Raw genomic sequence first — 25,858 nt, 5'->3', positions numbered from 1 at the left:
TTCATGTCTGGTATTGTCTAGTTTCCAACTGGCACTTGGGAAAACAGGAAATGCACATCAATGAGATGAGATTAGGTACTAATAATAAGGTACACACATTGAACTCTTCCTGCTGACTAGTGAGACTCTCACCTTATCATTCAACATGTGGTTGAAAAATCAGACTGTTTCTCAATGTTACTAATCTCATTTCTGCTGACTTCACAAGCTTTTCCCAAGCGACTTGCCATTGCCCATGTCGTTCAGGGATTGTAAATATCCTGCCCATCATCCTGATTTGAACATAAGGGTCATTCCTTCACTGTCACTGGGTGAAGATCCTTCCTAACAACACTTTGGGTATACCTACACCACATGGACTACAAATACTCAAGCAGGCAGTTCAGCATTACCTTGGTGGGAATGGACAATAAATTAGATTATTTACAATGTGGAAACAGGCCCTTCGGCCCAACAAGTCCACACCGACCCACCGAAGCGTATACCACCCAGACCCATATTCCTACATTTACCCCTTCACCTAACACTACGGGCAATTTAGCATGGCCAATTCACCCAACCTGCACATTTTTGGATTGTGGGAGGAAACCGGAGCACCCGGAGGAAACCCACGCAGACACTGGGAGAATGTGCAAATTCCACACAGAGAGTCGCCTGAGGCGGGAAATGTCAGGCACATCCCAATATTTGATTGTTTTTTAAGTGATATCTTCTGTATACATCTAGCCTATAATAACTGTTAGCTTTTCCATATTCTGAAATCATTTTACACTTCTAATGTTTAAGGCAACTGTAGAAATATACATCACTGCATTTAGCTCTGATATCATGAAAAACAGCAACATAAAGGACTGATGGTTTAGCATGTTCTTGTTAGTGATGGTACCATTTCTGGTTGGTTGGCATATCTTTAGTTCATGAACAAAATATAAAAATAGAATGTGGTTTAGTGAGCTAGCAATATAGAATATAAACTTTATTACCAAATCAGGTTACCCATCAGAGAGAAGTATCATTTTCAACAAGGGTTATCAACACGACACTGAGCTCCAATTTAAAACTCTTTATATCTGAGGAGAACAAGACTTGCATGTATTTAAAATAGGAACTGAATACTTTCCTACCACCTCACTCCTACCACACTCTTACTTTGGTCCTTCAATCCAGCCAGGAGTTTGGAGGCATATGAGTGATTCAAAAGTGTTTAAAAGTTGAGGTAGGATGGTGACATTTAAATGCTGGCAGCATTCCAACCCAGTGTTGCATAAGCTGTTGATGTTAGCAGTCGTGTCTGGGAGAGCTACTGCATGTTGGATCCAGGAACAGAAGAGTCCCAGGTGGGAAAAGTTGGAGTGTAACTTGACTTGATTGTAGAACATTACTGTAATAGCAGGGGACTTTGCCTTGGTGACCTGGCCTCTATCAACATCTCTGAAGCAGGTTATCAGGTCTTTATCACATTTATTTTTGCAGGAGTTTGCTGTTCATAAGTTGGCTGCTATGTTTCCTTTATTACAACAGTGACTACACTTCAAAAGTGCTTGATTGGACATAAAACACTTGATAGTCACCCGAAGTGTTATGTAAATAATGTAAGTCATATTTTTATTTATTTCGCCAACGTGAGAATATTCACCAGTACTCATAGGATGTGAAAGAAGGTTCTAATTTAACATTCTGTGATCAATAAAAATGTTGGATTTTAATTTTTATAATGCATATCCAGACTGAAAGTGAACACACAAAAAAAATTAGAAGATCTATGCTCTTGTATGACCTATCACAGATACTGGGTAAATGAGTACTGCCACATCTGTCACCAACATAGTGTGTGCCCCGTTCTCAAGTATTGGTTGTTTTGCTGTTGTAGGTAACATTTTGCTCATTTAATTATATGTAAATTCCAAATATGCCTTGAGACGATCTTTAACTGTTTTGGACAACCTATGAATTGGCCTTTTTTTAATCAATGTGTGCTGTCGTTCACCTATTTAGCTTGTTTCACTGCATGGCATGCGAGGATAACCAGGCGCCCTGATTTTTCTGGGACAGTCCTGATTTTTAATTAAATGTGCCAGTGCCTGAAAAAAATTGTAAAACTAGTTAAAATGTCCAGCTTTTACATGTTCCATTTTTACCAGGTATAAACCAGACCCGAGGTGAGAAAATCTGTGAAATGCCCCCTTCTTGTAAATCCCCATTGCGTTGCATTGTGTTACATACAGTGAACCTGTATACTTCTCCAGCTCTTTTGACCTCTCCCACAGAGTTGTTGCTACCTTTTTGCCATCCGTAATTCCACTGCTGATGATTTATATTTCCTAATTGAATTGATTGGAGCTATCATTACTCACCTCTGAGCAGTTGGGACTTGAAGCTGGCCTTCCTGTTTCAGAGGTAGGAACACTGCCACTGCACCACAACAGGCATAATGTCTTACAAATGATCTACAAAATAGCGCTGCCAGCTCTAGCTGGACATGTACTGGGAAATATCATCAAGTGACTTCTACCTACTACAGCCCCTTCCTCAGATTTCTACCATTGGTCACACAATATGTCAATCATCATGCAGCCCTACCTTCTCAGAGCACTTTACACTGTGTCCCAGTTTTGACTGTTCTGTCTGCAAAGAATAGTGTTCTGTGTATTAATGTCTGTAGCTGTGAATCACTGTGAACCTGTCTGACAAACATTTTGAGTGTGTTTGGAGCTATACTCATTCAGGAAAATGGACAGTGTTTCATTACACTGTGTCTTGGTTGGTGTCTTGTACATGATGGACAAGGCTTTTGGGAGTCAGGAGGTGAATTATTTGCTGCAGAATTTCTGACCTCTGATCTGATCTTCCAGGTACAGTATTTATATTCAGTTCAAGTTCAGTTTAGTTTCTGGTCAATGCTAACTCCTGTGTCTTATTGATCGACACAATGAGTCAAACAGGATTGAAACAGACTCTTTGGTCCAACCAGTCCACGCTGACTATGTTTCTAAACTAAACCAGTCCCACCTGCCTGTGTTTGACCATATCCCTCCAAACCTTTCCTGTTCATATACTTATCCAAATGTCTTTTAAATATTCTAACTGTGCCCACATCCACCACTTCCACGGCAGTTCATTCCACACACTAACCACTCTTGTGTAAAAGCATTGCCCCTCATGTCCTTTTTAAACCTTTCTGATTGGTGGCAGTCTAGTTCAGTGTGATATAGTGCTGCAGGCCAGATGTCCATTGCTTCTTTGAATGGTACTTTCATGAGCAGGCTAATAATGTCAAATGTGCATGTGGACGCTGTTTGGCTATTGATATGCAAATCTCTACAGTCTTTGGAAATGTGAAGGAATCCTTCACCATGTAACTGCAAAATGTGATCAAGAGTGGTCTTAGCAAGTCATGCATCTATTTGGTCAGTTTATGTTGTGCAGAGGCCATCATGGATAAGATGAGGTACAAAGAGATATATTTTTGTCTCTCTCTTTGCAGGCAGAAAGAACATGTGCATCAAATCACAGAATCCCTACAGTGCAGAAGCAGGCCATTCACCCACCCCAGCCCTCTGAAGAGCATCCCAACCAAACACATATGAAGTGTACCCAACTTACACATTCCTGGACACTATGAGCAATTTAGCATGGCTAATATGCACAAATCTTAAATTGTAGGAAGAAACTGGAGCACCCAGAGGAAACTCAGGCAGACACAGGGAGAATGTGTAAACCCCACACAGTCACAGAATCACACCCAGGTCCTTGGCCTGTGAGGTAGCAGTGCAAGCCACTGTGCTGGCCTCTATTTTAACCTAACAAAATAGGTGACAGCTATCTGCTGGTTCTTTTTCAGATCATTTACAGTCAACCTGCCTAGTTTAAAATTTAAACCAAGGCTACCTGTTAATTGTCAGTCATAATTAGTTGGTTCATTCTCTATGGCAACATCTCAAATCAAAGTGCATGTTCCTGCAATCACATTTCTTTATCATTCAGAACAATGGTTGCTATCCCCTTGAAACAGTATTCTTGCAAATTGTGCAGATGGGTGAAAAACAAAAAGATGCAATAAAATGACATGGAGAGAAATGTGTCTTTTGTTTGCAATGCTCAAGTTTTGTCCTATTGAAATATATATCACTTGGCTGTTTTGAAAATGGAATGTTTGCCTACAACTTGTTGCCCTAACAATCTTTTCAAAATGGTATTTTTCTATCTCTCGAACAGTCATTTCAAATAATAAGAATTTTGGGAGCTTAGTCTCTTCTAGAAGTACTTTGATATGTTTATTCTCGATAAAGATTTAACCTATAAAAAAGTAAATGAGTTTAGGAGAATATTAAGATAGTGTACAATGAAACTAAATTCACATATATTCATGTGTAGATTATCAAAGGAAATTAGTTGACTTGGCTCTTTTGAAAATAACTATACTTTAAAGTGTTTGTATCTTTCTCTATTCATCTCTGAATATGTGTCCAGAAGTAATAAAACCTTGGAGATGAAGTTGCTCTCGCAGAATAAGTTTGCCAAGTCCTACCCTACACTTTTTATTACAGACTTTATTTGACAAAAGCAATAAAACAGAGCAACATTCTGTTATCAGCATGAGGATTTAAATTGATATGATTAAACCAATGTCTTACTCTAGTTCTGAAAGGTTAGCATTAATAAGTCTGAAGGATGCAAGAGCAATGCGAACCTAGTTTTCAGCATTTACAATTACCTGTAAATGTGTATACTGATTTGTATTTCTTGTAACACTTTGGACTTCCTTCTTTCTTGATTTGTGAAATTGTGATTGTCTTTCTATAATGTGGGGAATATTTTATGAGTGAAGTTCACTTTCCAGTGATTGAAGCGACTAGGTGCAGCACTGCATGTAAGGAAAGGAAATTCTGCACATACAGGAAACCCACATTTGGCAGTTTGTGTCATAATACAAGTGTTTGTACAAGAATGTGGAATAAAAGGAACATTTCTGAAATTTAAAACAAATTTCTTACTAAAGATATCTTTGTACAAACTCTTATCAGGGGCAAGTTATTGTCTTCACAAATGTTTTAGAGCTTCAGGGATTTAGATCTAAACATATAACACGTGATAGAACTGAGTTTTCACTCTCTCCACTAAAAGATAACACTGATGTTGACAAGCTATGCCTCTCAACAGAGTTAGAATGGCTCCAGCAGATGTGCCAGTTGAACATCAGTGTAGCAAAGATATTGCTACAGGCAGATAGGGACCCAGAGTTCCCGTCATTTTACAGCACTGGCAGGTACAGATCTGACTGCCATGCCAGATCATGCTCTGTAATATTTCTAGTTTGGAAAAAAATATTCTGAAAGAAATAAATGTTGTTCCCTTTCTGTAGCCAGTCCTTCTGGACATTCCTTTTTTAGTTAACCCTGAATGTTTATGCTCATAGCAAAAAAAGGGGGCATTTGTTGCATTCTGCATCTATGTTTTTGAATAAATTGATAGACTATTTGCATAAACTTGTGACACAGGAAATAAATGCCATAGAGCTTCTTGATCCTCCTTCACTCAGTTTTGACCACTTAGTATTTTAAGTATGATTCTTTCGGTTATCATTAAATCTTGTTCTGGCTGCACGTATGTTGCATGCACATTTGCAAATTTCTAATTTATTATTAGTAATTAATTCTGTACATTTTGTGAAGTATTAATTTTGTGAAGCTTGAGTTGTAGTAGAGATTAAATCAAAGTCTTCCATATTTAGATATTAAGATTGAGGGTCTTAATCAGTGAGTAGAAAATTTTAAGAAGTCATGTTTGTTAATTTGTCTTTACACTACCAGGTGTAATTCCAAATGTTTGGGCTTCTTCTTCCTGGAACATTGATATTAATTTATCTCATTTAACTCATTCATATAAGAAATGATGATACATACACACAAATTTATCTGTCTCATTATAAAAGAGTGCTGACTTAAGGTGATTGAATTTGTTGATATTCTGGGGTAACAACAAGTAACGAGTCATTTTTTTATTTGTTTGCTGTGCAGTCCAGTTTTATTGGTCAAATTATTAGTGAATTCAAACAAAATGAAAGGTGGTAAGCATCAGCTTGCCTTGTGGTAAATTTTCTTTCAGACTGGCTATTTGGAAAGAGTACTTATCCTGTCAGTGTGCACTGGGGAGTGCCTGTGTAAACATTCGTGTTTCTCCCTGTTCCTCATAACAGTTTCTTGTATTGCATTTCTTCTGACCTTGCTATCTGAAACCAATTACAGGAGATCCATTCGGGCTGCATCTGTTTTCATAAGAAGCCTGGGCTGCAGTGTTTTTCTCAGAGATGAATATCAACATCAAATATGCTTCTGAGTGCCTCATTATTTATGTTTGAGAGAGGGAGAGATTTCGTAGCCTTCAGCTGAGCTCTCGAGAATGTGTCGTACTGTGCTGTTTATACATTGAAGATATTAATGGGTGTAGATGTCATTTTTCATTTTAACGTCTGAAATGTGACATGCTGATAGGTTAAACAGGCATATTTTTCAGTTATAGTCATAAGCGGCATCTTACTTGCAGAAAATTGTATTTACCATTTTTTCTCATAATTAAAAAAAACATATTTTACTTATTACTCCTTTACTTTTTTCCAACTGATGCTGCAGAAGTGGTAAGTAATAACTTTATTCAAAATAAAGAAGGTTGTTTAGCAATAGATATTTCACAACAGGAAAACAAAGTTTGTCAGACCTCAACTAAATTCTTATTTCGTAGTTAATACTCAAAACACATCTTGCCAATAAAATATGAAAATACAATAACATTTACATGTCAAATAATGTAAGCTATGTCTTGTCAGAAATTACTTTAAGATGAACTTTCAGTTGCAGCTTTGGAAAATGCACATAAGTCACGTAACATCTGCAAACAATGTGCTTAAATATTTAACACTGCATATTATAAAGCAAGATTAAAATGAATGATAGATTAGGTGTACAAATAGTCCTTGTGGCTCATGGTTGAATGACGTTATTAGAAGTATTCATTTTACACATTTCATTTTACTTCAAAGCACTTTAAAGCATCACAACTGTAACTGCCAAGTATCACTTGATTGCAATTAATATTGCTTCATGATGCACTCATTAGGTATTGCATGGTATTCAAATATTTGTGTTTTTACATTAACTACCTTCTTAATTAGCTTAATAATATTTTCCCATTGGCTGGTATGTAATGGGTGTGAGTAGATTCAGATCGATTTCAAAAGAAATCGCAGTAGACCTAAGGACTTGATTGATGCTTCTTTAAATGTTGTATTGACAGTTAGCGTGACCACGTGTTTGTATATAATGTAAATAAAATGAAGTCTTATACTTCACTGCATCAAAAAAAATTGATTCATTTAACTGGACATCAGATTCAAATTTTAAACAAACATGCAATTAAAAATCGTGTAGGAGCTACTTAAACTTTATCTGCTGGAATCATTTTAAACAGTCTGTGAAGTAATCGTACACAATAAAATTTATAAACACATGGTCTGTTTCAATGCAGTTACTTTCAGGATGCCAGTATCAACCTTCACGTTAGCAGAATATTACTTAAATAACTTTGAAGAATAGAAAGGTTCTTTGTTGAGGGTGCAATTTTGTGTTCCTATTTGCTTCTTCTGACAATTTTCCAAAGCTAATAATTTATTCAGAACAGCAGTTTATATTTCAAAGTTGGGTACCTCTTTGTTCATATCTCAAGTTGGCTTTGTGAGCAAACACATTAGCAGGTGTCTTAGGCCTAAATATTGGATTTTGCTGCATTCAATAAGCTGAGAATTATTGAGCCGCTAAATAAGTCTGTGACTATGTTTCCTTTCTGTGACTTGTTATTAATATATTTCAGTCTCTGTTGGTTGTAATTTCATTCAGTTTTATGGAGATTGTTAGATATCGAAAGAAAATAAAATAATGAAATATAAAATTCACCCCAGCTTTCAACCGTATTCTACTAATTGAATTGTTTAAAAAAAATCTAAATGAACCTGGAAAACTCAAACATTAAAAAAAATGAAACAACTTGCAAGTTTGTTATTATCTGCAAAGAGGAACAGCTGACTAATATTTTAGGAGTAATCCATAGTTAGAACCTTAACTTCATCATTTCAGTCACTATTAAATTGCAGAGATTTCCAATGCCTTTTCTTGCAAGGCTTACAATTGTACCTTTATTCAATGGTACTTTAAGCCTTAAATTTTTAAAAGGCCACACTAAGTGTTGGTTCATAGAGCTAAAAGTAAATGTTTCATATTATCTAAAATACATAAAATGGCATAATGTGAAATAGTCACGATGGTTTACCTTATTCCATAAAACTTAATCATCTTAAATCGTATTGTTTTTCGTTGTGCAATATGCATGCAGTCACACATATGATGTATGGAACGTCTCAAAGTGTGGCCACCTTCCAATTCTCATCCTTTTAACTTTAAAAAATACTACTGAGAAGGACTATCAAATTGAATGATGTAACAAAATATAATAAATATTACTGAATATGATCTGTATGAAATTGAACTTTCCCCAGAATGTGCTGTTTGAAAAAAAAGTGATGCAACAGTAAAGTGATTGTTTTGCAAAAGTCTCCAAATGTTAGGAATATGCTTAGCAAATTGTTACCAGAGCTTTCTATGGCTAGACAAATCAATGTTGTTAGGAGATGGTGCTGCTGCACTCAGTTTGTTTACTTTGGTTTTGTGCGTCTGCCTGCCTTCTCAAAAAACTTGCTTGGAGCCAGACTGTAGCAGCCCTCTCTGTCTTTTCATAATTGATCAGGGGATGACTGGCTTCCCTGAGGGTTAAGACGTGGCAACTTTTTTGTTTGCTCAGCATCTCAATGCAGTAGTTCAAACATTGTTCACACCAGCTGGCAGTGTAATGCCATATGCACATCCTGTCAAAGCAACTGTTGTCATGGATACTAGAAAGTACTAGAAAACCAACCCCTTGATTCTAATCAAAAATGTGCTTTACCCCATCAGAGGTGAATCGGATGTTTTTTTGAAAGCAGATTGATCAAGTGAATCTTTACTCTGTGCACCTAAATTTTTTATCACACATCATGTGCTAACGATTTTGTTTTTGATGACTCCATGGATCTCTACCGACCAAGACATTTTTCTGGAGTCTGTTGCAAGGAGTTTTTGATGGGTAGTACCTGTTCATTGCTTATATTGTCAGTCGGTTGATTCTTATTAAAGCGACCAACTTAACATTAAGCTTTCACTTTCTTTTTGCATAATCATTTGGTGGTATCACAACAATTTACACCTTTGAGTGCTGGCATCTTTTGTGTTTGTGGCCAAATGTTTTTGCTAACATTTGTTTAGTACTGCCAACAGCATCAAATAAATATATAATTTCCAGCTGTATTTTTTGCACACCTGGATACAGTCAGGAAAATTAAATCCTTGTGCTTTAGTGTGATCATTCTACTTATACTTATCTCTCAGAATACTTGTATTTAAAATTGCATGTGGCATAAAAGGATATAAAATTCCATTTTATCTGAAAACATATACGTAATCGTTGATGACAAGCTCCAGTAAAATAATCAACTGTGTTTTAATTTGTTGCAACATCCCTTCTTTTTCATCATTAAAATGAGGACCCTAGTTTTTCATATTGTAAGCATTTTCCCTGCCTGCAATCTACAGTACAGGATCCGCGTTAATCCACTTCCAAGATATCTGATGTTGATTTGTCAATTTTAATTACAGCTTCCAGTAACATTTGAAGTCTTGCGCTTCTGCACCAAAATGATATTATGAATATGCAAATCTATGGTAATAAGAGGGGGAGGGGGTCATTTCTGTTGAACACACACACAGTGGATGAATCCCTAGCGGAAATAAGTCTATTGATGCAGTTTACATCAGTTTGTAATGTACTATAAGATTTGCTCTTCCTGTAGTGTTCTGCAGAAACTCTTGACTGCATATGTTGCAGTTTCCTGGTCAGCTGCAGGTTTAAAAAAGAAACTTGTATCAAGAAATATTTGAATGTGTTCTAAAAGCATAGGGAAACTAACTGATGTAGTAATAACTGATGACTGTATAACGTGAAAATAAACATTGAAGGGAAAAGTACTGGCTGTTGTAGAAAAAGGTGGATTGAAACACAAAGTAGTTTCATCTTATGTTCATCCAAAATTACTGTGACATTAGTCAGAAAATTGAGATCACAGCTTAAGGAAACAAACTTTATGAATAATAATGTTTTTTTGGCTTGCAGGCACTACAAGCAGCAAGACAGCTTCTTCTTCAGCAGCAAACCAGTGGTCTGAAATCTCCAAAGGGAAACGACAAACAGCGAACATTACAGGTCAGCAGGCTATTACTGATCTATTGTAACAGCAATAATTGAAAATCTTCAGAAACTTGAGTACTTTTTTAAAAGTGAATATTATGTTCCAGTGCGTGCACACAAATGGTAAAATAGGATTCATACAATTGGCCCTGCATATGATTTCTTCAAATAGATTATGATATATAGCATGATTTTTAAGACTCCATTTGTTTAAGTTACTACCATGCAGTACTTGAGATGGAGAAAGGCTGCTTCCTAAATGTTTTAACATTTGCATGCTACAATTGAATGATAAAACAACATTCTGTTGTCAAGCAATGATAACATGAATGACTAGCTCTAAATATCTTTGGTGCATAATATGCTTAATAAGTATGTATAAGATGATAAATAAAAACAACTTCTGCCATTTACTACACATTCATTACCAGGCTGAGAGCAGACCTGCTACGTCTGGACTAATGCCCACTGATGATTACACCTGCTGTTGGAGTTTTGACCTCTAAAAGTGGGGTAGACAATCTTTACTTTCTCATCACTGCAGATCTGTAGCAGTCCCTTCAATTGTTAAAATAAAATTAACCCTGGGATCAAGTGGAAGAACGCTGGGCGAATTACATATACAGGGCCCCACTATGAAACTATCTTTGCAGGTTCTACAAAAGCATGTTTACAACGATTTGCATTAAGTGTGGAAAACATTTCCATTTGTATTATTTAAAAGAGGAAATCATAAGTAATCTGATTATGTTGTTACATAGAGTTGTACATGGAATTGGTAGTGGTACATACTGCATTTCTTGATGCTTGCTCAAGTTGAATCATTTTTCTTGTTTACTTGTAAAGACAGGAACTTTAGTGACCCTGCAAAACACCAATCAAAACATTCCTTTGTGTTGTTTTGCATCAAGACAAGAACAGAAAGAAATGTTCACTATCTTACCGAAATGTGGTCCATTCCCCTTATTATGACAATTCCTCAACTTGTTCTGTTTTAAATTATATCAGCAATTAGCATATTTTCAACCTTATTTTTAGGTTTAAATTGCAGTGTGAGTGTGTGCTCTCCTCTCAGCTAATTAGTGCTATCAAGGAACAGTAGGTTAGCTCATTAGTACCATGTGCATTTAATTAGAGAAGAGAAAATTGGAGTTAACTCATAGTTAATATTTTCACAGAGTGCTACAATGCCAACACCTTCATTTGGAGTCACACCCCTGCATAACTAATTACGGTCTAGTGGCATATAGGATGTGTGTTTAGTGAGAACTCCAAACTGTTGACAGAATTGTTTAGTGAAATGAGTAGAATAATTTCTGCCACTAAAATTGCAGTATAAAGTATGTAATTTGCTCGATCACTGTTCTTGAATTAACATCACTTGTTAAGCATTAAGCAAAACTAGAGCTATACAAAAACAAAATAATTGCACTTTTCAAAATATAAAATAACTAATATAATTTGCTTCAAAAACATTGATTGATGGACCTTACCAAATAACTGGTGTCAAGAGTGTGGTGCTGGGAAAGCACAGCCTGTCAGGCAGCATCTGAGGAGCAGGAGAATCGATGTTGCTGGCATAAACCCTCCATCATTCCTGCACTACACTCTCGACTCTGATCTCCGGTGTCTGCAGTCCTCATTTTCTCCCAAATAACTGTTGTGCCAGGATATTTGGACAATTAGACAGCTTATTTGGTTTAGTGCAAAGGCATTGTAATTGCAAATAAAACATCAGCTCGAGTTGCATGATGGTGGTGGTTCATTTATCCAATTATTACCTGAGGCATGCCGATCAAACTCTTCCTAGCCTTGCTGATTAGGAAATGCCTACACTGAGTTAGAAAAACTCAATGACTCACCAGTTGACATGTACACCTGACCTTCGGGGTCACAGGTTTAAAGGCGAATTATTTGAAGAGGAATTGATACAATCACCACCATCATAGCAACAACTTGTTTTTATGTTGCGCATTTAGCATTGCAAAGTGTTCCAAGGCACTTCACGGGAACATCAAAGCGATATGTGACTTCAAGCCATAAGAAGGAGATATTAAGGTACATAATGAAATGCTTGTTCAAACAGAGAGGTTTTGAAAATTGAGAGGCGGAGATGTTCAAAAAGGAGATTCCAGAGATTAATGTCTCAGCAAATTAAGGTATTGTTGCCAGTGATGGGTTGATTGAAATTGTGAATTAAAGGCCTGCATCGGAGGAACACATGGGAGCTCAGGAGTGTAGGTTTTCAGTTTAGAGTGAAGGGGTAGGGAGACAATGGAAAGATTTGAAAACAAGAATGAAAATTTTGTACCTCAAGCATTGCTTAAGCAGGAGCCATCGTAGGTCATTGAGGACAGTGTGAAGTATGAACAGGTGGCTAGCACATGGGCAGCACTTTATTGAATGTTTCATATTTACAAGAGTGCCTTTGATTAGTCAAACAAATGAATGTTTCAACAGCTAATGAGCTTAAATGGGGACAATATTAGGGAGGTGAAATAAGCAGTTCTTGCAATAGTGTGTACTGTAGTTGGAACATTATATTGGGATCGAATACACCACAAAGGCTGTAAATAGTGTGATTCAGTTTTAGACATTAGCCATTGAGAGAAATGGAGTTGATGGCTAACCAGTGGAATTTGTGATATGACCCAAAAACAATGGTTTCCATATTCTCAATATTTACTTGGAGGATATTTCCACACTGCCAGTACTTAATGTTGAGCAGAAACTTACAACGTTTTTCAGAGCAATGGAGGTGTCAAGAATTGTGGTAATGAAATAGAGCTGGGCATCATCAGCATACATGTGGAAAATAGTGCTGTATGTTTTTGGATGTTGCTATGGTCATAAATAATAATACATATATCTGACAACAAAATTGAACTCCGTTATAAAGTGCTCATGATTGGACATCTTGTTAACAATCTGTTTTCATACTTGCATGAAAATCATTATTCTTAAAATGGTACTTGCAGGTTCTAATGTGTTAAATTTCCAATTTATGGCTAAGTCCAATTTCCCAATGCCTGAGAAGGTCTAACCTTATCTTGCGGGAATAATATTCTATGCCTGTGAAATATTTAGCACTTGTCTGTTAATTTCAGTTAACTGCTGAAATTATCCTGTCTCTCCATAAACTCTTGCTCCATTCTTTGTGAGTGGCAGAACTTCACAATAGATCTTGTTTCAGGTCTTAATATATTAAGGAAATCTCTCAGTAATTATAGTACGGCAATTGTACAGTATAATTACATATTTGCTGTAGTCTGTAACTTAATTCTTCATGTGAACAGTAAAAGAAAAAGCAACCATCACTACCAAAGAATTTAAGCTAACATTTTGGAAATAGCTTTGAAACATTCCAGGAAACAAAAGAATTGTTTGTATATCTTGCCATGTGTGAGTCTACAATAATCTTAACTGCTTTTTCCAAGAAATGTTTTCCTATTAGGTATTTTAAACAGACAAGTTTCTTCTTAAGTTACTGCGAGATCTTTTCTGATTTGTACAGATGCAGTATTTTATATCCCAGGAAGAAGTTATCTGGACATCCCGCATTTTGAATATCCCACGACTCAAACTTTATAAGGAATTGTCAGTCATGCAGTTAGAATCAATCCAATGATGTCATGTAAAATTACATTCTTCTTCCCCCCAGCCTGTAACCAGTAAAATGGACAACACTGTAGCAAAATAAGCTTGACACAGAAACTTGAACTGCATTCAGCTTTTTGAAACTATTTAGTTATCCATGAATGGACTTAGAGGCATAGCCACTAAACCAGGACAGAAATATTTTTACCAGAGTCACAATGAGATCATGTAAACCTTGGTCTGAAAGCTTTGCAAACTTTCAGTTTGTAAAATGGGCCAATTTGCTCTGTAGTTGTAGACTATCAATAGTGGTAGTAGGATCATATGAGTTATAGTTATTGTAGAATGTGTGGGTCTAATGACATATGCATGAACTTGCACTCTATCTTCAAAACATGCATTGTTATCTTTTTATTTAACCAGTTTATCAGTAACACATACTGTTCATTGTTTTGGACATATTTCATTTTTATCACTGAAAGCTCAATTCCTCAAAAAGTGAAATTTGACAAATCATCAGTGAATTGTCTCTACATTTTAATTGCAAAAGTCATTCTGTAGCACTTAAGAAGAATGCATTTTACTGTTATACCTGAAGTCAAGATACATCTGACTTCTTCAAAACACCCTTAGACTGTGATTTTCCATTTTGACGCTGAAGTATGGTATCAGGCATGACGGACGATGTCACACCCACTAATTCCGGTGTGAATTATGTCACTTGATCAGAAGCTTCATACCTCATTATCATTGCAAGTGAGAGCTTGTATAAGTTACTCGATGATTCACGTAATGTGTAAGATGAAAGTTCTCACCACTGGCAAAGAATCTAGTGGCACATTTAAAGGCCAGCCAATGCAAGCCAGAAATATTCCCACGTGGTGGTTGTCCCAGAGATGCTCTGAAGTTGAAGCTGGCTCCCAGACTCACTGCTGGACAAGGTCACTGAGAGATGAGAAATCCTCTTCCCAGGTGATTCCACCAATAGGTCATCTCAACAGACATGTGCAGCTTGGGTTGATATTACAGCACAGGTCAATGCAGTTGATCCATACCTAAGGACTAGGAAAACAGAGCAGAGACGACCAAGACAAGGGACTTGCCTCATATCCAGATCCTCAGTTCTGTTTGAGCTCCTATCTTCTCAACCAACAAGCAGATGTGTCATGACCCTCTGTAAAGGTATTCCTCCAGCTCAATGGGCAAGTTTGCAGGAGTGAAATATGACTTAACCAAGGTTGTGTACTTTCTTTCATTGTTTTCACAATTCTGCTAAAAATTGAGGAAGTGAGGCAAAGGTCAATCTAGCAGCTTTTGTTGTGTTCTTACTAATACAAAAAAAGGACTCCAGCAGAGATGACTCCATCTGCAACACAGCAACAGAAGCAGCAGCCATCAACAGCGGCCACATAGCTTCCATAAGGAAAAGTAACACAACATGAGTCATCGGGGAGGTGAAGAGCTTTTTTGTGGAATGGAACCTGTAGCTCTTCCTCTTCTGTAGCACTAGTGCATGCAGGACTTGACATGGCAAAAGAGGCCTTGGCCTGAGCCTCTCTACACCAGAACCACGTTTGAGGAGGAGGACTATCTCAGAGGCCAAGATATTCAACAGGCACAGTAGTTAAAGTAGACACAAGGACAAGCTCAGTTCAGCACATCACTGACATGTGAAGGAAGAAATGCCAGAGGACTCTGACACTCAATGCTAGCAGAAACCAGGCATCCTCTTTTAAATCTCTTCACCCAGATTCTTGGCTGTAAGGGAAATAACCATTTCACATTGGTTGATGAGACCTTTTAAAAATCCTCAAACATTACCAAGGAAGAATACGGGATGGTTCACATTTCAGTCAGGGCCATTGTAGAACAGACCATGGCTGTCATGAAGAGAAGGTTCTGATGCCTGGCCTGGTTAGGTGGTGTAATGCAGTATATTCTCACACAGTGCCCCACATCATAGTGCTATGCTGTGCTGTTTACCAGAGGGTGGTTATTGTAGCAAAGGAGTAAGAGGAAACCTCTGAAAAGGAAGATGAGGATCTTGAGATGGGCCACAATAACAGTCAACAAGATGAAAACGTGTCAGTAGTTTGCAGTCAGAGTGGCTAGATAGAATCTCATGGCCACCTGTTTCCAGGATGATAGAACTGGGTTAAAATTTTTCTTGTTGCTGTTATTTTATAATCCCAGTTGGCTTGAGTCCTGTACTTGCTATATGCTACATTCCTCGAGGATTGAATTTTATTTGTCTTTGATTTAGCTCAACATTAAAATGTCAATTTGTCCTTATAAATGTGGCTCTGATAACCCCATCTCTGAAAGAACTAAAATGTATATGAAAACATTTCCCTGGTAGCACTAAAGCAGCTGTGTTATGGTGAGCACTTTCAGTCCGCTTAGATGCTTGTATTAGAATGGTCCTTACACCAAAGACACATGAGTCACATCAGGGTGAATGCTACCAAGTAGTCCCACATCCCGTGACTACTCATTATATTCCTTTCATTCTCACTGTCCCTGCATATCTGTGATGAGCCCTATCTGTACTCTTGTAATGCCTGAGCATCCTCACTGATAATGCTTCCAATAGTGTGGACTGTGATGTGTTGATCTGGTTCTTTCATTTGGATCTGCAAAGATGGTAAATTAACATGCAAGTAATCCATTCATGACTCATATCCTTAAGTGTGGCAACTTCTCTGGATATCCAATGCAGAACTGCACTTTCTAGCTTTTTTTTGTCACAAACAATTTGAACACTGAGTAATTGGAATCCTTTTCCATTCACAAAGGCTGTTGATTCAAGATCAGATGCTCCCGATCGCTATGTGGGTACAATTGATTACATCCTCCATCTGTAGCGAACCAGTAATGATTGAAAATCCTAACGCAATTGTTGCTTCACTGGCATTGTTCAGGGAAAGTGAGTTGAATAAGTAATGTTTTGCACATCGTGCTTTAATGACATCTCAGATGCACTTCTGAATTGACAATTATGAAATGCTTCAGGCATCCTCAGTCATTCCCTGAAACAATCCACAGGCAAAGAGATTGTGGGCAGCAATACACTCAGAGCTACCAGGATGGTATTACCACCCAGTCCTTATGACAACAAGTCTTCATCAAGCAACTGGCATAGATATGGCATGATGACTCATGATGTCCTGAATCGTCTTCTGGAGTGGCACTCAGTCATTTGTAGATATTTCATCTCAGCCTGCAGGTTCCATTCCACAAAAAAGCTCTTCACTTCCCCAGTGACTCATGTTGTGTTACTTTTCCTTATGGAAGCTATGTGGCCGCTGTTGATGGCTGCTGCTTCTGTTGCTGTGTTGCAGATGGAGTCATCTCTGCTGGAGTCCTTTTTTTGTATTAGTAAGAACACAACAAAAGCTGCTAGATTGACCTTTGCCTCACTTCCTCAATTTTTAGTAGAATTGTGAAAACAATGAAAAAAAGTACACAACCTTGGTTAAGTCATATTTCACTCCTGCAAACTTGCCCATTGAGCTGGAGGAATACCGTTACAGAGGGTCATGACACATCTGCTTGTTGGTTGAGAAGACAGGAGCTTTGCAGGGGCTTGAGAGACATGGTAATACTTAGCTTAAAGCACGTCAATATCCCTTCCACTGCACATTGGTCATCCGATTCTCATGTAAGGTTGCCCAATACGACCTTGACATGAGACAGATCCCAGATAGCCCTGTCAACCCAACTCGCAGAGTCATGTCCTAGTAATCTTTGTCTTTTATATGAAGCTACAATCTCACAACTTGCAAGATACCAATCAAGTCACGATATGGCCTCGCTGAGTCCTTCATGAGGTGAGATCAGAATTAAATAGCATGAGCAAAATGAAATAATTTTTGATTAACCTATTTGGACAAGTTATGCCACACATCTGTGGAAGATAGGACATGATTCTGGATTTTCAGAGGTACTGACATAAGCAATACTTAGCAAAACCTTTCCTGATGTTCTGAGGAAGGCCTTTTAAGCCACTTAAAGGCAAATTAAACCAAATTAAACTATACCAGCCCCTTAAAGGAGTAATGTAACTAAAAGTTAGAATTAATAAAATTGAAGTTAAAATGTCTATTGGAGGGTAATAATGCATTCCAGCCCTGAGGTGCCCATCAACCATGCAACTCTTGAGAATGCCAATGGACAACCATAAGTTGACATTCTGCTTAACTGTGAATAGAAGGCAATATAACATGGTACAATCACTGGCCTCTTGATTACTGGAGTAATACTTTAGTAGTCCTCCTGTTCCAGCACATGGCATCAAGATAACATTTGACCAAGTAAGGCATTGAAGAACACAAGGAAAATTAAACTTGATGGGAAACAAGGCATGAGAGGGGGAAGCATCCCACTGATTGGAGTCATGCCTAATATAAAAGAAAATGACTGTTGGAGTCAATCATTTCTGTTCTTGGGCACCTCTGCAAGAATTCTTCAGGGTTGTGTCCTTAACTCAACCATCTTAAGCTGCTCCATGAATGACCTCCACTCTATCATAAGTTCAGCAGTGGGGATGTTTGCTGATGGTTGCACAATGCTCAGTACTATTTGTGACTGCGCAGATACTGGAGCAATCAATCCATGTCAAAATGCAGCAAGAGCTAGATAATACTCAGACGCTGGCTGACAAGTGGCAAGTAACTTTCACTCCACATAAGTGGCAATGATCATCTCCAATCACAGAGAACCTAACCATTTCCCCTTGACATTCAGCAGGATTATTATTGCTAAATTCTCTCACTGTCAATATCCTGGGAGCTATCATAAATCAAAAATTGAACTGGATGAGCCATATAATTAGACTCGAGAGTGTGGTGCTAGAAAAGCACAGCCGGTCAGGCAGCATCCGAGGAGCAGGAGAATTGCAGCACCACACTCTGGATGCTGATCTCCAGCATCTGCAGTCCTCGCTTTCTCCGAACCATGTAATTACTTTGACTACAAAAGCAGATTAAAAGATAGGAATCCTGAATTGGGGATGGCCTTTCAAGTCTGAGAGGTGGAGAGGTCTTGCCAAAATGGCATCAGTTGGGTCAGGTACCACAATATAGTAAACAACATTACGACAAATCCCACACCACTTAACAAGATTTTACATCCAATAGCTTAAAGTGAGAAGGTGCAAGCGGGGCAGTGTATACTCCCTGTATCTTGATTGAACAGTTGTTTATTGGGAAGGGGAGATTAATTCTTACAAGCGAGTTAATTATTAAAATGAAAATACATGTATGTAGGCTTCTACCAATTGATGGCAAGAAAGTGATCTTGTCATCAAGGCAGTGAGGACCTGAACTGCACATGTTGCTCTTAATGACAAGAAACAGATTTTTCAATTCTCTCCTAGTTAAGTCATCACACTCACCAATACTCTTGACACCGGAGAAGAAAATTCCACCTTTAAAATTTAATTTTTCAACTTACCAGCTTTCGTGTTATGCGATAGCTTAGAGAAACATATACACATTGTGGAATTACCAGTAAAATCTCAATTTTACAATCCAGTTTTTAAAATATTAATCCAGGATGTGTTTTGGAAAGTTGGTGATTTTCTGTGAATCAAACTACCAGGTGATGCCAGTGTCATTTTAATATTGTTATAGGAACATTAAATTATATGGCTTCAGTATGCAAGAAAAGCCTATGTTACCAATCTGGTAACATTATGATAGGTAAATACATCTTAAACGTGCTATTGTAGAGAATGTAATTTTGATTGAAAAAATGAAAACTTTGCAACCAATTATACCACACCTGTGAGCAACTAGTGAGTCAACTAATCAGTCTAATTGTGCAGCAGTGCATATGCAGTTGAAGTCTGGACAGCAAAAACATAAGAATTAAGAAGATGAGTAAGCTGTTCTATCCATCAAGGCTGTTCAATGTTCATTAAAATTACAGTTGATTTTCTGCCTCAACTCCATTTTCCCAGCCTTCAAATATCCTTGATTCTGTTAATTGCAAAAGCTTAACCATTTCAATATTTAATCTATTCACTGTCTGTGCATGGAGGGGTAAAAAGTATCAAAACAATTGTGAAAGCATGTTTTGCTGATGAGCGTTCAGATTCGCAAGCTTTTGTATGAAGGATTGTGGGTATAGTTCTTTTGGAGAGTGAGGCTCCCAAATATTCAGCATGGCACCCACTCACAGGAGCCATCATCATGTTGTTAACAGCTTTGAGGACACAGTGGGAGGTCTGGAAAATGCTACACAACTTAAAGGCTGTAAAGGTAAGGCATGAATATTGCTGTAAATTAACAGTTGAGGATGTATAAAGTAGTAGTTAGGAATTACAAATGACACGTGGAATTGTTAGCATGAATGTAGCACGTAAGGTAGTAGAAGTAAAAATTACAGGGTTATCTAAATTATATTATTCATGTCATGAGAGAGGATTTGCTGCTTTATAGAAGTTTTAGAATAAAAATCATTCACTTTAAACATATTTTACTGCCTCAGCTCTTTTTCAATTGTGAAAGAATGAAAATGTCCTTGATGGATTAAAAAAAACGATCAACATTAAATGCAGTGTTGACCTTCACATCTTAATGGTGTCCTGCCTGTATGGACAAAGTGATGCACCATGGTTGCAACCTTCCTGAGGCTACTCATTCATTGCTCTGCTATGTCTAAGTAGATGATTGTATGGTACTTTTGCTGTCTGAGTTAACACCTGGTGAAGGCTGTGCACTTGTTATATTTCCTGCATTTGTGGTCTGTCTTTCACATCATCTCACGTGCTAGATGTCCAACAATGACTGCGACATACATGCTCTCTGACAAAACACACTTTGTGCTCAATTCACCTTTTACTGCTGTGCTAAACTTCAAGATCTGATGTTATCCTAAAAGAAATTGCTCACCTTTTCAAGTTTACTACAGAATGCTTCATGACTTCGCCATTAATTACCTGAGCAATGTCTCAATAAGCAAAACTCCGATTTTTAATCCAACCTTCTGCTTGTGTCCATTAATTTAGAAATGAAAAGCCTTGCGGCAGAACAACAAATATTGATGAATAAATCAGCAATATTTTCTTCCAATGTTGTTCTTTTTTTCAAAATCTGGCACAGGGGAAATAATTTCCCAAGGTGATTTATCTCCATAAATTTCTGTCCCTTTTCCTTATTCCATACTTGTGTTACATAAATAACTTATGAAAAACAAGTATTTTTCTTCATACAGTTATGGGATGTGGGCATCACTGGCAAGGTCACCAATTATTGCCCATCCCTAATTATGCTTGAACTGAGTAGCTTGCTGGACCATTACAGTTGGAGCTTTCAAAATGCAATGCTGAATTGTAAATCTGCATGCTACAACGCTGAAATAATGGCCCAGCTCTTCCTACATTACAGACTATTAATGTGGTAATAACATTCAACACCATTACTCCAAATAAATGGACAAAAACGTCTAAAGTCCACACATATATAAAATAGCACAGAAATACAGATTTGTTGTCAGTAATTTTACCCTCCTGCAAAGGGTGCATTGCTGAGATTCCACCCCAAGAAATGAATTTAAATTAAAAGGAGCTTCTGTCTGAAGCTTTAATCTCATTGTTAGAACTTCTTGAAAAATGTTACACCTTGAGGTACAATTAAGTTTTTAATGCCATTGTAACTTCATTTTAAATATATGAAAAGCTAACATTATACTTCTGGAATGTCACATTTCTCCCTAATAGAAAACAACAAAAAAATTGTCTTTTTAGAAGCTTGTTCAATTGCCTTTTAGTTTCTATTTTAATCCAACCAATGTAATTTATTTCACTATCTGAAAGTTTAAATTAAAAGTGAAAATTACAAAATGCTTTTAATTTCATAATTTGCTGTGTATGAATATTTCAATGTGATTGATTCTTATCTACTTGTATACATCACTGCTGCTAAAAGAATCCTTTGACTTGGCTCCAGATTTGAACTGACTTTGGGAAAGAGGAAAACGATACCATGGAGATCATTATAACTTTATGGGCAGCTGTTTTGAAGATTAGCACCTTCATTAACCTCACTTTTGGACTCTATCCCGTAGAATATTTATGCTGAGTATAGAGAAGTGAAACAGAAATGAATAAGATCACCAGTTTACTGACAAAAAGCTGGGACATATTGTCTTTTGTAGCAATAGCAGTGTTCAGGCGCTGAGAGAATGGACTTGATGGCACTGGTAATGTGAATTCCCTCCACGTGTGTAAATTGTGCACTGTTACTACGAGTGATGTTGGTGATGGTATTTTTGTTCAGATTTTGTATTAAGAAATTTCAGAATATTATTTCAGAATAATGATACATTACTTAAAACAGTAAAATGCAAATAAATTGTTAAAAAAAATATTTTTAGTCAAAGTCACCAGTCCACCAGTAACCTGATTTTTAAATAACTTTATTTTAAAAATATACCTTACAGGACAATTTATTAGTTTAATTGACCAATTTCTTAATAAACTATGTGACTTTTATACTATTTTTATAATTGTGCCTAATGAAAATCAATTTAACTTTAAGAGCTCCCTTGAAGACCCACAAATTGGAACTATTAGCAAAAACTCCAGGGCCATAACTGATTTTGTTGATGGGTCCAATTTTGAGTTTTTAAAAAAGCTATCATAAAAAATCAAATGAATTCAATTCACTGGATTTAAACTAAGCTTCAAATTCCTTTATCTTTTGAATGAGATTAATTCTGTTGTGCTGAAAATCAACAGGGAAACCAAGTTGAGATTGTAAACCAGTATCTTATAATGGAATCTCAGTTTCAAGGGTGTGTTCTGGCATTAACATTCTAATATCTGCCACTTCTGCCACTGTCCTGATCTGTCTAACATCCCGCTAACAGTGTGGGACAAGGCAGCACCCTGAATTCAAAACATTGGGAGATACCCCAGAGAATACAGTTCATGAGTTTTTGAGAAAGACTCAGCTAAAACAAAGTGTACATGGTAAAAAAGGCCATGAGGTGGAAGAAGAGCACAGTTAGTTATATGGCGGCCAGCAATGCCTGTGGTCTTTTGGGAGATCCAGTGCACTGACATTAGATTAGATTAGATTAGATTACTTTACACTGTGGAAACAGGCCCTTCGGCCCAACAAGTCCACACCGACCCGCCGAAGCGCAACTCACCCATACCCCTCCATTCACCCCTGACCTAACACTACGTGCAATTTAGCATGGCCAATTCACCTGACTTGCACATCTTTGGACTGTGGGAGGAAACTGGAGCACCCAGAGGAAACCCACGCAGACACAAGGAGAACGTGCAAACTCCACACAGTCAGTCGCCTGATGCGGGAACTGAACCTGGGTCTCTGGCGCTGTGAGGCAGCAGTGCTAGCCACCGTGCCACCCAGCTACGTTATGCCACTATGGCTATAACAGATGTAAGGGAAGGAAGTGTTAGATATGGTATTAGGTTTGGTGTGCAGGAATATAGGGAAAAGGCAGGGAATTGGTATTATGGAATAGAATTGATACAGGCCAAATGGGCTGAATGGCTGTCCGTGCTGTAAAATTCTGTGATCACAACTCCAATGTGTAAGTCGCCTGTTTGTTTATTGCATCTTTCTTTGCTACGATGAAGCTCAGGGTTGAAACATGAAGAGGTTTAGCAAAACTTGGTCCCTACTTCCCAAATGATTTGTAGCCTAGAGTCAGCTCCTCTTAGCCACAAGCAGGAAAAATCATCAGGGTCTACTGATATGGTTAGTCACTTAATGGTAGCTATATGCAGTGGACAGTAATGCCTGCTTATCCCCATGTTGCCAAAGATGGGAAGGAGGTAACATTTATGCCCCCAAATGTTAATTTGGTCATGTAAACAATATATCTCAAAACCTAATGGATGGATTCTGGTTCCAAAAAGAGCACAGCCTAAGGCTAACAGATTAGTTTCTTGTGGAGATGCTTTTCCAGATCCTACAATCTTTTTAAAAGTCCATTGGCAGTAAGTGTTGATTTTTTTTCAGAACGTGCATATTGTTTTATTTAAATATTAATTGCTTTTTAGACCATTGGCTCCCCCCTTCATAACTGGATTCTTGACTTCCCCACAAGGTTGCATACTCAGCCCCCTACTATGCTCCTTATATACTCATGAGTATGTGGCCACATCCCACTCCAACTCCATTTATAAGTTTGCTGATGACATCATCATTGTTGATCGAATTTCAAACAAACAACAATAAGACAGAATACAGGAAAGAGATTGAATGCTTGGCAGCATGGTGAAAAGACAACAATCTGTCCAACAACAACAGCAAAACAAAGGAGCAGGTAATTGACTTCAGGAAGCAGAATGAAGGCATGCCCCTACCTACATCAATGCTGCTGAGGTGGAGATGGTCAAGACCATCAAGTTCCTGTGAGTGATGATCACCAACAATCTCCTGGTCCACCCATATCAACATGACAGTCAGAAAAGCACAGTAACGTCTCTACTTCCTCAGAAAGCTGAGGAAATTTAGCATTTCCACAAAGACTTTTACCATAGAAAGCATCCTGTCTGGATGCATCACAGCATGATGGTAACCGCTGTTCCCGAAACTGAAAGAAATTACAGGGACTTGTGAACATAGCCCAATCCATCATGCAAACCAGCTTTCCATTCGTTGACTCCATCTGTACTTCCCCTTGTCTTGGGAAAGTAACCAACATAATCAAAGACCTCCCCCACCCTGGTTGTACTCTATTTCACTGTTCTCCATTGGGCAGAAGATACAAAGGTTTGAATACATGCACAAACAGATTAAAGAACAGCTTCTTCTCTGCTTTTATCAGTCTTTTGAATTAACCTCTTGAATGTTAATTCTGATCTCTCTCTGTGGCTGTAACACAGTACTTTACACTGTTCTGCTACCCTGATGCACTAAGTTACAATCTGCCTGTATAGCATGCAAAACAACACTTTTCACTGTATCTTGGTACAAGTGACAACAATAAGTCAAACTCAAACTGTTAGGAGTTATCTCAGTACAGTGTGGCAAGTTGGCACATCTGTCAATACTTGAGTAGAGTTTACAGAACAGATATTTTCTTAGATGTGGATTGCATCTGAAGTCTACTCAATAAGATGGAAGTCCTTTAATAAAATGTTTTTTTCAGCTTTGAAGTGATCAAACATGAACTGGGCTGAGAAAAGTTCCAAAGAAGAGCTGCATAATTGTAGCTGTTAGGTTGACTCAGTGCGGTGGTATGAGAGGACTCTACTAAGTGCTCTCTACACTTGTATCACAACAACCATGAAATGTTATATTTGAAAACTTCAAAACCAGCCACACTCATTAATCTTAATACATGCTGACTGCATGCTGATATATTATTGATCCAAGTTATCTCCTCAAAATGTTATTGGTAGGATTGCTTTCTCACCCACTTCATTTCCATGTTTTGTTGTTATGTATTATTTATATACAAACAGCTATTCTGTAAATTAGGTATGGATTCATCACCTTTATGTTCCATAAATACATTTAAGGCAATGCAGTGAAGAACATTCATAAAAAGGCATCAAAACATAGATCTGGAGATCTTTAAAAAAAGTTAAGAATTTTCTGACCCTGTAGGAATTCCATAATGCATGGAGCCTTTACTTCACCTGTAGATTCTTTCAAAAAGTGACCTCACAATCTGATCTCTAGTAAGTAAAAAATGATTCAATGCTGATTTCAGTGTATTGCACATTTGAATTAAGCTGCAATCCACTTTGGGGAGAAACACTTTCGGCCAACAGTAAGTGGGACTCAGTACAAAAATGGTAAAATGTTAGCTATTTAAAGCTTCCAGATTTTTTTTGTCATCATCTATGTGACCATCCATGATCTTCAAAAAAAAAGCTTTCTATACTTTTGTCTATACTGTTTGAGTTATTTAATTTCTCACACTTCAATTCTGTTTTTAGGTA

The 25,858-nt window shown here is 37.5% G+C and overlaps 1 protein-coding gene across 12 annotated transcripts in view; it reads left to right on the top strand.

The window, feature by feature from the left end:
- Positions 1–25,858, top strand: part of foxp2 (forkhead box P2) — a 795,054-nt gene that overhangs the window by 605,212 nt on the left and 163,984 nt on the right. For all 12 annotated transcript variants that reach the window (XM_087997217.1, XM_087997213.1, XM_087997212.1 and 9 more), the window contains one exon: positions 10,252–10,341. In XM_087997217.1, coding sequence (XP_087853343.1) covers positions 10,252–10,341 — 90 coding nt within the window. The remainder of the gene's footprint in view (positions 1–10,251; positions 10,342–25,858) is intronic.

This window comes from Chiloscyllium plagiosum, unplaced genomic scaffold (genome assembly GCF_037043375.1).
Source record: "Chiloscyllium plagiosum isolate Xiang-an unplaced genomic scaffold, Cpla_swu_hap1 HiC_scaffold_19, whole genome shotgun sequence".
Classification (NCBI taxonomy): domain Eukaryota; kingdom Metazoa; phylum Chordata; class Chondrichthyes; order Orectolobiformes; family Hemiscylliidae; genus Chiloscyllium; species Chiloscyllium plagiosum.
Note: the sequence above shows the minus strand (reverse complement) of the source record. Positions and strands in the feature narration are given on the sequence as shown.